The sequence below is a fragment of the Cygnus atratus genome, chromosome Z (assembly GCF_013377495.2).
Source record: "Cygnus atratus isolate AKBS03 ecotype Queensland, Australia chromosome Z, CAtr_DNAZoo_HiC_assembly, whole genome shotgun sequence".
Classification (NCBI taxonomy): Eukaryota; Metazoa; Chordata; class Aves; order Anseriformes; family Anatidae; genus Cygnus; species Cygnus atratus.
The window spans coordinates 15,136,275-15,153,549 of record NC_066396.1 but is presented as its reverse complement, the minus strand read 5'-3'; the positions used below and the strand labels follow the sequence as shown (position 1 = coordinate 15,153,549).

Here is a 17,275-nt window from a genome sequence, read left to right as displayed (position 1 = left end):
TAAAGAGATTTCATTTGCTGTATTTTATGAACTACAAACTATTTTAAGCATCTAAATTGCGACATGATTCACACTTATGTTAAAAGCCAGCAGAACACATTTGAACTTTGAACGCATTTATCTCCTCTTGTTTTTAATGGTTTAGAACCATCCTAATGTATTTACACAGGTTGGGTACCTTAAAAAGCTGGAACATAGGAAACCTTTGGGCTAAGCTCAAGATGATGAAAGTTCACAGTAATGGATGAAAAAAAATCAGAACAAAATACAATAAAAAAAATCAAAACAGTTTTTCAGCCCTTTTAAATAGCAGAATTTTGTTGTTGAAAATGCAACTAAGTGCAATTTTTCTCTGAGTTATTTAAAATAACACTGTTTTATTACAATTTTTTCTTCATGTTTCAAAAGATTACTTTGGCAAAGGAATTAAATATGACATCTAGAATATGTTCCTATGTACTACACTTTACAGTTTAAAGTAAAGCATTCTCCTAGGAATCCATCCTCTTCAGTAAGGTATTTTAGAAAGTGAAAGAAAAATGCAGTCAATTAGAAACTCCCATTGTTCCTACTGTTCTACAATCACAACTATCATATGACAAATATCTGGATACTTTTATGTAATTCGAACAAATTGAAACCAGCAATTTATCTACTAAGAGATCTATAAAAATAAAGATGTTTTAAGTGGCCAACATAGCACTTACAAAATATTAAGGTAACTCATCAAAAATACAGATAAACAGCCAGACAAGATACCCTCAGGGCAGAAAAACAATTAAAAATATTCTCCTTTAAATCTGCAATATTGATATTTCACTGAGAAAGACATCTTCTAGGATCATTAAAATCTGTTGTAGCTTGAACCATGTTCTGCCTGTATTTAAGCAATTTCATTTAACTAATTCTTAAAATTCTGAGAATAAGTAAAAGAGTAAACCTTTTATAAAACAGGTTTTATACTCACATGTTTTTAGTCATGTCTCTTCTCTAGTAGGGAATTGCTCAGAACAGGAACACTAGGTACTACACAACAGTATGCTTCTTGAGATGTTTATTTGCTACTTTCACTTTCAATATTTTTAGTTGTTAATTTCACAACTGGTAAAAGATTTTAGCTTGATACCAGACCTCTTTGTTTAAAGCTGTAATTTAAGGAAATAAGAGGAAACAAACAATGTGGCAATTAGATGCCTATTGCTTTTCCAGCTCCCATCAAGAATCTAGGTGTCTGTAGTCATCTTCTCACCCCTGAAATTCCAAGGCTACACAGTAGCACTTACATCATAATCAAATCAGATTAATAATATCTACAGTGCCCATCTTTTCAGATTAGACACACCCCAAAAACAAAAAAGAGAGGAGTGCAGGGAACCAACATGACAAAAGACACAAAGCTTCACAGTTAAAAGGTCACTAAGGTTCATGCTTGTGTGACATGTGCAGCCCGGTCCTTTATTTAGGATGGGACCTGCTGGTGCTGAAGGTGCTCACACACACCACCGAAACGTCAGGAACGAACAAGTGTTTGCTTGCCATCCCAAACGATGTTATAATTGACATTTATATTAATCCAGTCAGTATTTTGTACACACAAGAATTTGGCAGATTAGGCTGTTTTGAAGACAGGGAGGAAGCCAAGCATTGTACTCTAGCGCTGGTGGTTCTGTCGTCTCACAAAACACTGCCAAATTCACAGTCCAAAGCAAACGTGCAGTTCAGCCAGTGACAATGCAGCCTTTTCCACAACATTTCAATATGTTTTAACCAGCTTCACAGAGATCCTCTCTACAGTCACAGAAGCCCTTGGTCTGCTCTGCTGACACACAAATAGCGAAACAATTATATCTCTTGACCCTAATGATTTTCCAATGCAGCTTGCTAGCAAGCAGCCTGCCTTCAACAGCACATCTAAAAGCTTTCAGAAACTAAGCAGCTTGAAAATAGTCAATTCTAACCTGTTAAACGTTAAATCTAGATGTTGATACAAGAACCTGCTTGTATGTGCTTCCTCCTCAAGCAGCTGCTGGCTAGCAGAAGCCATAGGCCAGCAGCACCCCCAGCCCCTGTCCTAGCAGAGACACCTTGGTCGCTGCCTGCCATCATGCTGTTTGGGTCACTCAGCACATCTCCCAGCTCCACTCACCCAAGTGGAGATGTTCTAGCCAGGTATATGTCTCATGACAATTTTAGAAAACTTCACACATGATAATTCAGACTTTCCAGTGAACAGGCAAAGGGGAAAAATAGGTTCTTAATTTTAATCAAAATACTGTCTTCTTTGAAAAGCTTAATTTCAATTTTTATTTTTGTATCATGTTATTCAGTGGGGAGAAGGGCTGGAGGGTCACACAGGGCAACAAGTAAAGCAAGAAATGGAAAAATTTCATGTGAGTGGCTGTGTCTCGCTGTATGCTCTGGGCACACCAGTGAATTGAAGCAACACCAAGCAGCAGTCTGGGTACCTCTCCTACCTGAGCAGCCCCACAGACGAAGTGTTCCAGGTGTTGCTGATGCTGCCAAAATCTTTAACATCAAAAGCAACCTTTTGTATTTCAACTTCCCCATGCTACATGGGGAAGAAACATACATATACGCTATGTACGTCTCCACACACTGATTGAAGAATGTGTCTGAACACAAGCTCTATTCAGACACAGAAGTGTGGGTGGCCATTTCATAGTTTCCCATGGTAACAATTAGTTACGGGCTCACAGTAGTACAAGTTCTTGCCCGTTGGAAGAAAAGCAGAGTTCCTGCAAGTATGCAGATTTATGCAGAAATCAAATATGCAGTGGGAGAAACATCAGCGTTTTCTCTGCTTGATAGTGCTGTCCCCTACCTACTGAGAAACAGACAGATGCCTTCTCCTGCCTTGGGAGAGGAGGCAGCCCGCCAGCTTTGTCAGCGTTGGAAGACTACATATATTTTTCTGTTGTTTTCCTCTGCACAATAAATGCAATGCTGTTGACAGGCAGTATTGCATAACTCCAGCAATTTCATCACCAAAATATCTGATCAACTTGAGAAGATTATGGAATTTATTCTCCAAGTGCCTTCTTACTTTATAACTGGGGAGCTGGGACACAGATATTAATCAATTTGCAATGGACACTGAAGAATTTCTGTGGCAAAGCCAGATGTTGAAAGCTTGTTTAAGACCAATGTCTCTATTACAAAGCTATTACTCTTCCTAGAGTCATGGGGATTTTGTCTACTATTGGATAAATAAGTGGCTTAGGAAGCTCATCCATTCCTGTAAATACACCCCAGCCTCATCTGAAGGGCTCAGGTTATTGCAACCCTTTTGTCTTTCTGCTGACACTGATGGCAGGTACAGCTGCTAGGGACAACTCAGGTAGTTGGGGCATATTCCCTCCAGAAAGCAGTAACATTAAAAATGGTAATTTCACACTTCGTGTATAAGCTAAATACTAATTATAAACAAAAAATAAAAACAAACAGAAAAAACAGACTTAATCGGTAAAACAAATCTCACTCATGCCTTAGCACTGAACTAAACTCTACTTGAGAACTCATGATAGTCTCAGTGCTCTGCACAGAGTCTTTCTGGACATCTCCCACATGCTGGCCTGCAAGGATTTGATTAGGCCAGCTCTGTTCTTTCAAGGGACACATCTGTGCTGCAGACATCCCAGATTTGGAGTTAGGAATTTTTATTTCTTACCTAAGAACAAGCCTTGCTCTGATTTAAAGGAAAGAGAACTTCATATGCGTTCTTCTAAAATTCACACGTCTTTCTAACATTCTGCTATTAATAAGCTATGGTGTACTAAGCTAACAATAAGAAAATGTTGTGGGACTTCCTCACCCATTTAAGAAGACAGGGAGGGTTAACTCTAGTAAAGGAGAAATATCCAGGGATCTTGTAAAAGTAATTTGTTAGAAGATTACAGTGGCTTTTTATAAATATAATTGACTGCACAACGGAATTTCCATAGGCAACTAGAATAACAGACAGAGACCATCTCTGTTTAAAACCACAAGCCCTATCAATGTAAGGCATTATATTTTTTATTGGTCCTTGCTTCTTTTCTTAAAGCAGGTTAAAAAACACATCCTAAGTCTAATACTCTCTCTCTCTCTTTTTTTTTTTTTTTAAGGGATAGCTATGACTGTGAAAAATAATGCTTTTTCTAGAAAGTCAGTGTGTATACATAGGCATCTTGGAGATCTTAATTGTGTTTCACACATCTTTGCAAGTTGCTGAGACGTAAAACACATGGAAGGGCAAAGTTTTGTCATGGTCATAATCTCATGTTTCTTGAGGGATTTCAAGGGAATATAACGGAGTTAAAAAGCAAGACATTAACTGTTGACACTTCTCTAAACAGGAAGAAAACAGAGCCTAACTCTCTTAAGACAAACTGCACTTTTGGCTGAACAAATGGAAGGAAAAAACATGTTTAACTCCAACAGTAACAAGATACCATAACTGAAAAACAGCGTTTAACAATAACTTACAATCAAGCCTTCTGTTACAAAGTTGGACAACACTGACCAAACAGTAACCCTGATAGATGTAATCCTTGCACAGTTCTTTCCTGTAACTAGAACTGCTCTGTAAGTCTACCAGCTAGATAAAAAGGTGCAGCAGGCTGTCAAGTCTGCTGTTCTGGGGGGATAAGATAACACGTCAGGTTGAGACCTCTGCAAGGAGGATGTAGTTATGCTGAGGTGGTCAGCACTTTTGGAAAGAAGCCCTCCCCTCCTGCCGATCACTAACTGGAAGCTGTCACCCACTTATCTCAACAAAACACTCACAAGATTGTGCCACAGGCAAACGTGCCCAGAGGGCCAGATTCTATAAAGCCTCCTGGTAAAAAACAAACGTTTCTTGACTTGTGGAGCAAAGAAAGAGTAACTCAGAGCAACCTGCTTTGAACAACCAGCAGTGTTCATGGACAGGGGAAAGCTGACAGACAACAGCAGTTTGATATTTGGGGCAACCACACTGAATTCCACCGCTTTGGTCTTTCCTGCTTCTCTTAGGGTGAAGTCTCATTGTGGAGGGTTCTGCAATACTAGTGCAAGTATCTCTGTAGAAATGAATGTAACCATTTAATTAGCTGGGCCGGGAATGGGCGGTTGAACAGTCTCAGCTGTGATAGCTGGATTCCCCAGAGGGCTGCAAAGTCTTCTTGCCTTCTAACTCTGCAAAGCATGACACATTCCAGTCAGGACTTCAATTTAATTCTGAAAGGCTCTAGGTGCGTTGAAAAGCATGTGTCATGAGTAACAGGAGATACCCTGGGTTTTTCTGATTATCTTCTACAGCTTCCTATTGTGCAAATGCTACTGATTGAGAAAAGAAAGATAGTAAGTTATTGACCTCACATTAATTTCATTACTTGTAGAGTAGAAGTAGATGTGTTTTTCCTGTGAAGTGGTTTAATAGATCTTCACAGCAGGAAGTGCTGAGCTCTGGAGCCAAGTGGAGGCATCCTTGGATAACAGGGCAGTTTCTGACTAAAACAGATGAGGTTGTTACATTCAAAGCTAACTGAACTAGTTAGCATGAACAACCATCCACTACAAATCCAATGAAGAATAAATGAGGGAATGAAACAGTTTGCTAGAGGATAAATCATGTTGTCTTTGTATATACCAGCATTTTTCCATATTGTTCACCAGTATCACATATCTTCTTTGTAATACATTACTCATATTTCTCTTGCCCTATGAAATAAATGGATTTAGTTAAGTGGTGTAGAAGTCAGACCAGTGACTTCTACCTCCTAACACCTTACTCAGACCAACCCCAAATATGAATACATAGCCTATGGCAGAAAACACTTCTGCATTACATTCTGCCCTCAACCATTTCTGTTGCAGAAGCCTTTGAATATAGACACTAGAAACTTTAAAAAGCATTTCTTTTCCTTGCCAAGCCATAAACCATTAATAATTTCCATTCCCTTAATAATCACTTTTAACTTCCAGAAAAACACTTCACTGCAAGCAAGGATATATACAAGTGGATGAAAACAGATGGTTTGAATTAAATCCTATACAACAGTAACTATACTTGTCATCAGCGTTTTCATTGAAATAATTATGAGTATTAACTATTTAATCATAACCAGCAAATAATAAATAGACAGTGTTAGCATTTAAATTATTACCTACATTCACTTCGCTAACACTTGCAATTTCCTGTTCAAAGTCAAATTATTACATTAGTCTTTGTTTTGTGCTTCAGTGCTGAAAAGACAGAAATTTTCTGTAATGATGTTATTTTACTTTGTATATGTTGTTGTTTAAAATTTAGCATTTTTTAAATGATAATATAGTTTTTCCTGTTTTACCGTGGGCATACGTGGCAAGCAGTAAGTGTCTTTTAAAGGAAACATGACGCACATGGGGTTTGCCAGCCAGGCATGTTATTGTTCTGGTTATTTTGTCTTTACAGAGCAATAAACACAGGGTTCTAGCTTATATGGATTCAAATACAAGCTTTTGATCCAAGTGAGTTCAGATTTGCTTCTAAATTTTCTGCGTCAGCCCTGCCTCTAAAGCCAAGACTACACATTGCTAGGGGAATGATAAACAAACAAAATCCCAGACCAGAGGAAGAATCAATGTATTTCCTTTCAGTATGGTTCCCTGAATATATTCCGGGTGACAGTCAGGGACAGCCTAGAGAAGACACACTTCTCAATGTGGGTGGATCTCTCTGCCTTTCCCCAGCCCAACTGCAGTCCATCACCTTGGCAGTGCAGCTCTGCAGTGTTTGCACAGGCATGTGCAGGAATCCAGGAGGCCCCCGATGGCTGCTGCATGCTCACACCCTTCCTTTCACTTCCTTGGCGCCATGCAGGATCGCACAGATTTCTGTCGTGTCCCACCACGGAGCTTTCCAAGCAGAAAAGTTCTTCTCTATTTAATTTCTCTTTTTATTAACTGTGGAAGAGAAACATCCTTAGATGTTTCTGCCATGGGAGCTGATCATTTATTCCTTTATTTCCCCTTCTGATTAATTTTTAATGCTTGGACAGCCTTCTGTTTTATCCCCTGACAATTTTCAAAGAACCTTTGCTACAGTCTTGCACAAAGGCACTCTGAAAATCACCACTATAGGGACCAAACAACCACTTTCTGTGTGCTTGTTGAAATCTTTGAGTCAGTAGCTACGGGTGCAAACACTAAGTGCTTTTTGAAAGAAACAGGGCTTATACCAACTCCAAAATATACAACATTTTTCCATGCATTTATCCATCTATGCTTTTTTTCATGTGTCTTTAAATTTGCCTTGCTCTGAAGACAAACTTCCTGGTGTGCAATTTCCTTGAGCCTTTTTAAAATTGGTGTCAGGTTTGCTACATGCCATTTCTTTGGTGCCAAGGCTGATATAAATGCTAAATTGATAAATTCCCAATCACACTTAATATTTAACAGTTTCCTATTGCATTCCTTGAAACTCCCAGGGAATTAACCAACTTAGGGAGAATAAAAGGTAGGAGCGAACAGAAATTACATGTGGCTCTGCAGATGATATACCAACACTATTAGCCTATCTTACAGCAATTCTATGTTCCTTAGTGTGGAATTAATTTGTAAAATAATCCATTAAAAAACAAACACACACAAAACCCATCACTTGGTTCTTCAGGAAAAGAAAATCTTCACCGCGTTAAGCTAGGAGAATTCAAAATCTCTAGTGGGGGGCTCAAAGTTCTGCAGAAAACTAACCTTTTCTGTTACTACTTCATAAAAAACTTAAAACTTCCAGGGGAGGTTTAGGTTGGATATTAGGAAGAACTTCTTTACTGAAAGGGTTGTTAGGTATAGGAATGGGCTGCCCAGGGAAGTGGTTGAGTCGCCATCCCTGGAGGTCTTTAAAAGACGTTCAGATGTAGAGCTTAGTGATATGGTTTAGTGGAGGACTTGTTAGTGTTAGGTCAGAGGTTGGACTCGGTGATCTTGGAGGTCTCTTCCAACCTAGATGATTCTGTGATTCTGTGATTCATTTTACAGCATGTTTCTGTAATGAGCAAGAAGAAGGAAAAGCGAAGTAGAAAAGCTCTGTCTTGTTAAATACCAGAACTTCCTCCAGATTCAGAAGCTAAAGAGTCCATGCCCATAGTCTGTAGCTCTGCCTGTCATGTACAGCACCATTCTTAGGCTATTCTTCTTAGCTCCTTTCCAGTAAGAGAGAAGGAAAACAGCCCAGACCTGGTATTTTGATTCCCCAAGGGGAACCTTGCCAGAGCCTTGTGTTATCGCATTCCCATTCCCCTCTCCATCACCCAGTTACCAGTAATACTGATACAGAGAGTAACACGGAAGACTGGTGGAACCGCCAACGCTTGAAGCAAACATCTGAGGGACTGCTGCAGTCTATTTTTCCAAGATTTTGACTGCTAGACTGGACCAAACCATCCTCCAAATGGCAGTGCCAGTTCACAAAGTACCCAACCATGGTGGAAGTGCTGCTGCAGCCCTGAAAATCATTGTTCTGCTGAGGGTGGTTACCTGCACGAAGCTTTCAGTCACTCCATGTGACTCAGTGATGGCACCTTGAGAACTCCAGCTCTGGAGTGTTCCTCTGATGCTTCCGTCCTTTGGAAGAGAGAGCATTGACGTGCCAAAATACTGCTGAGGTGCCAAACAATGCTCCCTCATGTACAATGGTATGAACCAGTTCAGTTCAGAGATGGTTCTCCAGTTCCCAGTCACGCTTTTATTCTGTTTCCAATTGGATCCTATCACTTCTGAAGACCACTGCATGGAACAAAAAGGTGCAACACTGCAGACAGTCTCTTGGTTCTAAAAGTCCATTGTATTTTGAATCAGGCAGTGTAAGTTACTACACAATGATAACTTTATCATTGCTTACATTCATGAAAAATTTTTACTGTTTCCCATGGTCATTTCATTATATGTAGTGAATGTGCAGTGACAACAATTTCTTTTTCTGGTTAGAGATGAGTAACACTGAAAGAATTTGCTCTGTATATACCTCTCCATGGAATGATTCATTATAACTCATGCAATATGCTTCCATAATATGGATTAGTGCTTACTTGCTTGACCTCCTTTTCCTTTCCCTTACGCACAGTTTATTAAGTGAGGTTCATTTGGCTAGTACAGTGCAAACCATTCTAATAATTCACATGAAATATACAATTACATTTCAAATACCAAAAAACAAGTTAAAAGCTAACTATGAATTTTCATACTTATCTTCTTAGATAACTATACAAAGTGCTGTGAACATTTTTTGCTGTCTCCAACATCTGATCTTCTTTCTTAAATTCGTGCACTTCAATGCATGTATGGGCAGAAGTTCTTGTTTCAGACTAGCCACACTGCTTCTCAAAAGTGAGCCACAAGTGACCACTGTGAGTGAGCAGTTTTGGGTGCAGCTCATCCCTAGTAAAGGAGAAGCAATTCCAGTTCATAGGAGGACCAGTATGTGTGCTGGCAGTTTGGCTGCTTGGGAAAAAGATGTACATTGGCATTACAAGCCCTGCAGCTGATAGCTTAACTTTTCCTTCTCACTATTCCTGACACCAGCTACAGATGTGCAGCTCATTTTTGCAAATGATCTCAAAACGCAGCAATCAAAGGACAGCAAATTGGTGAGGTTGTGTTTGAAAGAGAAGTAAATATGATAGCAACTAGGGAACAATGAGGGAAATTTACACAACAGCAGAAAGCTACATATAACTGAGATAACTGGATAGGAAAACTGGCATGTACGTTATTCTGCAGGGTGTCTGAGTGAAGCTGATTGTTCATGATGTGTTTTTTTGGCAGGCTTGTGAGTGAAGATATGCAAAGGCTCTTCACTAAATACTAGAGTCACTGATGTGGTTTGGAGGAATGGACAAAAGAGACAAGCCTCTTGCAATCCCGGTTAGCATTTGAACTATTGGATGTACTCAGTTACAAGCCTAAATATGGATTTTAGGGGCATAATTTAAGGCTACTATCCCTCAAAATTCCAGGACTATGTTTTTGTTTTCTGTTTTCTTATAAAACATATGCCTGTCTACAATTCAGTTCCAGGATGTACCTTCCACTCTTAGAAATCCCAAATCCCTTCCTGTTAAAATACCATGTATGCTACCCGTTACAGAAAAAAGACAAAGTAAAATCCTTTCTTCTCCATGGGATGGTCACAGAAAAATGGCTTATCTGAAGTAAATACTACTTACCAGGAAGCAGGAGCAGTGAAAGTACCTCCAAGTGCACAGATTCAAGGCCCTCCTTCAAAATTTTCTGCTAGCCATCAAAGCCATGCCTAATCACAATGGAAAGTGATGATGGAAATACTACTTTGCTCTCTGCCAAAATGAATGTTCCCTCCAGCAAGAACGGCTTAGCAGGATCAGAGTGGTGTAACTTAACGTTTACTTGTGCCAAGCTTCCTGATTTTGGCTCCTGGAAATGCTTCTGTGGCAATTTCTCCTACATAATGGAACATTTTTCTTGCTCAGAGATACTTAAATTTCTGGAAATGAAGCAATTATTCTGAAGGCTTTGTCTGCTTTAAATCTGCTTTAAAACTTGTCATTTTTAAATATGCATTCTTAACTATTCTGCTGCTGTCTGTGTAAAATAGGATTCACTAAGCAGATATCAATGTTGAACTTTCCAGTTTTCACTGCCAGCTCTGCTTTGGTTTGTATCCCCTAATTATATGCCTGCACATAATTGAAAAAGTGGGTAACACAGAGAAAAAAATACAAGCAAAAATATACCAGTTGGAAGAATTAGGGAAGAGAAAATGAACACAATGAACAGATGACTACCAGCCATATTATGGTACTATTATTCACCAAGAGGAAGACAGAGAGTTTGCAGCTGAAGTTAGGGAAAGACTTTACCCTTTCTTATTATGTTTTGCCACTCCTGACAAGATTAGGATAGTTATTCATGCAAATATTCCTAATCACCAAAAAAGTCATTAAAAATAAAAGAACGTTCCTCATTTATGAGAAATACTTTGTCACTGCACTGACTGCAACCTGTAACATTTGAGTTTGTCTAAATCACAAAATGTGTTTTCAGCCAAAACCCCACAGTGCCATTGATCTTTCCTTTTCTGAGTATTACAAACCAGACAGCAAATTCTCTGCTACCTTCCCGCTACAGGAACAGATGGACAAATTTCCTTTCCTCAGCAGAAAATATGCTGCAATTCAACAGCACCTCACTGCTTAGACTAAGAATTCTTCTATTTGTCACAAAAGTCTAAGGCTTTAGACAACATTGGTCTTCTAGGTAACTTCATGCTGATAGCAAGAAGCCCTTTGTTATCCTTTCAACGCAGTAAGAAGACCCCTCACCATGGCTGGCAACGTGGCTGAGCAGCTACACCATTGCCTAGCAGAAAGCACACAGAATTATGCATACCCAGACAAGGCAGCTGTAAGGGTGAGACTCAGTTCAATATGCAGACACCTATATTCAACTCTCTTTGAGCAAGGTAGGGCAAAATCCAGCAGCCTAACATCTGTAGCTGTCTCAGGCTGCCTGCCTTCCAGCCTCTAATTCAAAATGCACAGAGCTCCTACTGGTTTTATGTTTTATCTGTAAGTCTCACATTGTTATTTTGGGTACCTAGTGATACTCCACGATTCATACGTGGATGAGCATCATCCTTAGGTGTCCAAGCTCCCATGAAACCTGTGGAGAGAGACTCAGTACAGTCCCTGGAACAAAGAACAACTGATGGAGTTGATTTAGTTGCCTAAAAACATATATACAGGGACATCTGAGCTGCCTGGTCTCAAGCTTTTTTATAGAGCCCGAAAAGCTTCTGGCCATTTCAGGCGGATGCAGACGTCCTCCAGGTTCTGTGCCATCTCTGAGTCTCGCGCAGGTGCCTGGGAGTGTCTAATGACACTAAAACCCTATTCATGGCTCATGGATTCAAACCCTAGATCTGTAACTGGCAGATTTGACACCTACTGCACACCTAACGTTAGATGGTTTAATCTGGATATGGCATGTATACAAAGCATCCAAGTACAGCAAGGGAACAAATACCAGCACAACAGAAGGACATTTTGATGCAAGTAAAAACTGGACTTGATGTATCTCAGAAGGGAAAATAATTAATCACACTTGTATAAAAATGAACAAAATTGAGCATTCGAACATAAATTTCATACAATAATGTAAAAAAAAAAAAGTTGTGATTAAGTTCATTTCTGAAATCAGACTAAAGGCACAATAAATTCAGACTTGTAGCTCCTAAAATGATCATTGTACAAAAACAGTTTATTCAAAAATATTTTCACTGTTCTATCATTAAATACAAATATCTCCCTAAACCTGTTTCAGAGAATGAATTAACATAGCTGTAACGTTCTAAAATAAATGTTGATTTAGTATCAAAAATGATAAAAGACATTTCCTACTTCTTTCACTGGGAAAAAATTAGTTTTGGAACTGCTTGAGCTTAAGTATTGTTTTATTAACTGGGTCTAATTCCCTGTTTATTCCTCTGTGTCCTTACGTGACCTACACTGATCACTTGTAAAGAAGGAACAAGCAGACAAAACTTATTTTGCCTCCTAAACATTTTGCAACCTATGCCTGGAGTTATTCAGCCACTTTTGATGTCAGCTGGTATATTAAAACAGAATACCCAGATATATGCTTACATACATATTTGAAACACCACGGTTACATTAATCTCAAACACAAATTGCTTACGTGCATTTGAATATAAGCTCTTATTTTTCATTGAAACACGATTACTATTGCACTGAAGTAGGTGAGATACTCATGAATCACTCCTGCCTCTTGTTCACGTGCCACATTACCTATAAACAAAGCTGTGTGATTTTCAAAAGCACATAATCCCTCATCTTCAAAGCAACCGAAATTCTCAGGAGCCTTAGTTCTGCTGACTTGACAAAAATGTCTTCAGAGCTGTGAAAATGGGCCTTCTGCTTTTAAATCTCCAGGGCACAAGGCCCATCTACCTATGCCAGTTACATACCTCTCAGAAATTACTTTCCCACTGCGGCAGCCTTTACATTTTCTTTCTGCCACTGCCTCTGCTGTGCCGTTTACTCACTGCTGTACAGCACCTCCAGGACATGTGCAGCGGGTGGCTCAGCACCCAGCTGGCAGGAGGCTGCACGTCCCAGACCTCCGTGGCTCCGAACTACACACTAAGCCCGATTCAGCAGACATAACTCAGTCACATTCAGCATCTCCGCCTTAGTGATGGTGGGCAGCCCAGTGACTTCACACTCCAGCTAAAGCCTCTGTTTAAGGAGCTGGCAAGCCAGGCTCTTAGCAAAAGCAGAGCACAAAAACTAACTAAATCAATGGAAAGCCTCCAGCAGAACGAGCAGACAGCAAACATGTGACTAAATGTCCAAGATCTGCTCTTGAATGCTGTGCAGTTCTCCAGCCAGCTGCTGGCCTCACACCCTTTTCCCTGCCAGGAGGAAACACGTATGGGATTTAACCGTGTGCCAAGGGTGGATCTGACCCCACTGCTCAGAGCCAGCTCGAAGCACAGGCGCTTGTACAGCTGAATATAAGCCTTACTTTCAAGACGTAAAAATGTGCAGTTCTTATGTGAATCACTCTACATACGAGTCAATATTACACTGTGTCAGCAATGTGATTTGGTGTAAGACTAGCGAATCTGTGTACTTTTTTTGTTGTGCTATGATGAAAATTACAATTACTGAAGTGGATTTCTTCAGGAGCTCTGACACCGCAGATCAGCCCCTGTAGCAACATATCAGGTATGGAGTATATCTAATTAAGTTTACAGGAAGGCCTCAGAAAGACAGTGCTGGGCAGAGCTCTGCAAGATTGTCAGGATTCATCACCTAGCAATAAGCTAGGAGAGGGGCTGTATGCTCGTGAGAAGCATTTGCAGATGCAGGCACACTCACATGGAAAAACAAAAAAGTAGAACAAAACAGTACTGGGTGGCTAAAAAACTGTATTATTATTATTTCATCTGTATTACTCAAGAATTACACATGGATGTTCTCCCACATTATCTCAAAAATTATTGTTCAAGTTACATTTCCTTGTTGGACTTCCTCAGTTGACCATCTCCCCCACCCTCAAAACAGAAGTGCTACAACCCTAGAAGTAGTTTAGTGATTTAAAATTTATTTTGGGGATGACAAAGCTCTGTTCATTTCATATACACAATCCTGTAGTAGTAATACTGCAAATCAGGACACATATAGGTTTATATATAGGTTTCTTCCTATCTGAAGCTCTTTTTAAATAAATAAAATGAACTTTATGGGAGAATTCTCTGAAAACTGATCATCTGAGTTCTAACTATATCTTATTTCAGCCTAAAGTTTTCATTAACATAAGGTAATGGCCCTTGTATTTTTCCATCCATTCTGCAAATATGGGTGTCTAAAACTCTTATCAGGGAGATAGAGGATTACTACACCTTTAAACTGTAGGACAATTATGATTACAGGTAACTACGTCATAGACCTTTGATTTAGCATCACATTGCAAAGTTAACACCAGAAGGGCTAACAAAGTATGGCTTGCAACTCTGTATGTATTTAATTTGCATTTTGTAACACTTAAGTAGGATTGGAGCCACTGAGCAAAGAAAAAAAATAAATCGAGAGATGTGAGAAATTTTCACTGAAAATTTTATCAGTCTGTTTACAACTTTCTGTGGAAGCTGTTTCCACCCCACTTTTTCCGAAATTACTCATCCAGCTGCCCTCTGTGACTCTCCCTGCTAGCACTGGTTTGGGCCAGAAGGTCAGGAGGGGCACCTGCTTCAGGAACCACTCCAGTGCTGCTGCTCTGCAGTCCTGGGAGAAGAGGCAACATGTTTGTATAAGATTAGTAATTATGGAAAACTCACTGTTCTCTCCAAAGGCCAGAATAAGACCGAGCAGACTGGGTATTTTATTTGTTTACAGGAGCAGATCATAATCCATGTAAGCAGATCTGTCTGACACAACATAAAAACTCCCAATGAAGTTAACAGGAACTTTTTGTTCTAAATGAGTAAAAGACCCATCCCAAAGGACCAAACAGGGTCAAGGCAGGCCTTTGGGTAAGACAGAAATGGCTCTAGATCATTGCTGGTTGCAGAAACACAAAGCATCAGAGAAAGCTCAGCTAGAGGGAGTAATTTCCAGCCCTACATTTAATTTACAATTGGAAAAATTGAGGTGAATTAGGATGAGAAGGGGAAGAACTGTGGAAAGCCAGAGGAACATTCAGTGGATGCAAACCCTGAACAGAGCTTCGCCTAGCTAAGAGGTTTGCTGCTGGCTACCCACAGCCATCTGGCTGTCTGAGGTTACATGTTCTTTTCAAATCCCTTTTATAACCTCTACTTAAGAATTTCTAAGTGTATTTCTTATGAAACTTATTCATACTGGCCTCAGACCAAATATGTGAAGTCTTGAAGTCCTTCCTTTATACTTCCAAATAGTTCTACATTTACCATAGAAATATACTAAATAGACTCATTAAGGAAAGGAAAACTTTCCATAAAAAATTAACCTCATACAATTCTTTCATAACTTTGGTACTTGAGAGAAGTGAATTTCAACGTTTAACACCAGCATTGATCTGGTCTGATTACATACCACGCACACAATGCAGTCTACAAAATTCACCTTTATTCTGCAACATATAGTCTCAATATTATCCACTCTCTTCACAATAAGATTAGCTGACATATTTTTCACATTTTGCACCCACCTTACCACAATCAAGGAACTTGCACAGTCCTGACGCATATAATATAAAAATACTCCTTATATAAAGCTATACACATACAAAAGCACAGAAAGGTTACCATAAAACTTACCATCACTTGAAGAAAGTGAGTCATTTGCACAGACCAGCGCCAAAGTAAACAGCAGATGCCGAAGATCCATAACTCTAATTCTGTAATAATAAAGGACAAAAAGAGACTTTATTTATAAACTAATATTATTACAGGTATATGACACAAACTATTATCTATTTTTATTGAACTTCTGATTAAATTTAAACTAGAAGCATATTTAGTTTACGGTTTATTGCCTCATATAGTCACATCATCATCCTGCTGCCTGGGACAGATAGTATATAGTATTTTTATATGAAGACTAGCTCATGGGTCTCTAGTTCATTTAACACAGTGGAAAAAAATCAGTATTATCAATCTCTAGCCTGATTCCAGGAAGTAAGCAAAGTAACCACACTCCCCTCCAGAGCAGCCTTTGGGGAACGGATCCCAGTGACTAGCCTAGGTTAGATGTGAAAGTAGAAAGAAACAACCTCTCTCAGGGAACAAAGACACGATGATTCCCTTTCCAGCCTGCATGCCCCTGAAGCTGTGTTTGTCTTTGCAGGACATGTACAATGCTTTCTGAGTCTAGAACTACATGCAATAAAAATGGGAGAAGTGAGTAGAGAATGAATGCTGCAGCAGCTGTAGGCGACAAGTAACCCAGGCTAATTCTCTGGTCTGTTCCTACTGGCTTCCCACACAGCTGCAAGCATGTGCCTCGGTGCCCTGCTCTGCTGTGCTGTGCTTCAGCTTCTGCCATGGGAGATTGTCTGGCACTGAAAACTTGTCAGTGTGTCACTGCTGAGGAGGTACCTTCAAGCATGTCCATGCAGCACACCACACGGACAGTCCTCAACCCAACAAGCTTTTGTAACCTCCCCAGAAAGCACGTTACTCCTTCTCCCTAATTTATCTGTGCCACACAGACATCACAACCAAATCTCCCTAATTTATCTGTGCCACAACCTCTTCACAACCTGCAACCCTGTTTGAGGGATGCTACGTTGCTTGTGCTGTTATCACCAGCATCTGGAGACAATGGGGAAGGGCAGGACCTGGGTTATGTACTAGGCTAGCACTTTTATATTTGACCATAAAGGGGTACAGCAAACCTTGATTCTACACTGAAGTGCTTTCAGTTGGACATTTGCTGTCTCCATCTGACAGAATATATCAGCAGTGTCCAAGCCACAGAAGCCACTACAGATCCAACAAGCTTTTAAGTGGGTGCTACCGATTAACATGACCGATGCTGGCAATCTGGCTATTGAAACAGTCCTACGTGAGTGAGCAAAGTGTGAATTCAGTCAGCAACTGTAAAACACAAGCAGGCTGAATATGGAAAACTATGTTAACATTGAACTTAAAAGATAACTCCCTCTTAATTTTCTCACCAAGAGAACAGATTGACTCGCTTAAAATAAAAAAAAAACAAACAAAAAAACCCACCACAATTAGTACAAACTCCAGGTTCCTCATTCATGCAGTTTA

The 17,275-nt window shown here is 39.7% G+C and overlaps 1 protein-coding gene across 5 annotated transcripts in view; it reads right to left on the bottom strand.

The window, feature by feature from the left end:
- The window catches only part of GHR (growth hormone receptor), a 138,218-nt gene that overhangs the window by 54,802 nt on the left and 66,141 nt on the right, over positions 1 to 17,275 (bottom strand). For 4 of the 5 annotated variants that reach the window (XM_035566134.1, XM_035566135.2, XM_050716400.1 and 1 more), the window contains one exon: positions 15,818 to 15,897. In XM_035566134.1, coding sequence (XP_035422027.1) covers positions 15,818 to 15,887 — 70 coding nt within the window. In that variant the 5' untranslated portion in view covers positions 15,888 to 15,897. Of the gene's footprint in view, positions 1 to 8,496; positions 8,746 to 15,817; positions 15,898 to 17,275 lie in introns of those variants that run through there. The other variant, XM_050716401.1, reaches the window with a different exon arrangement.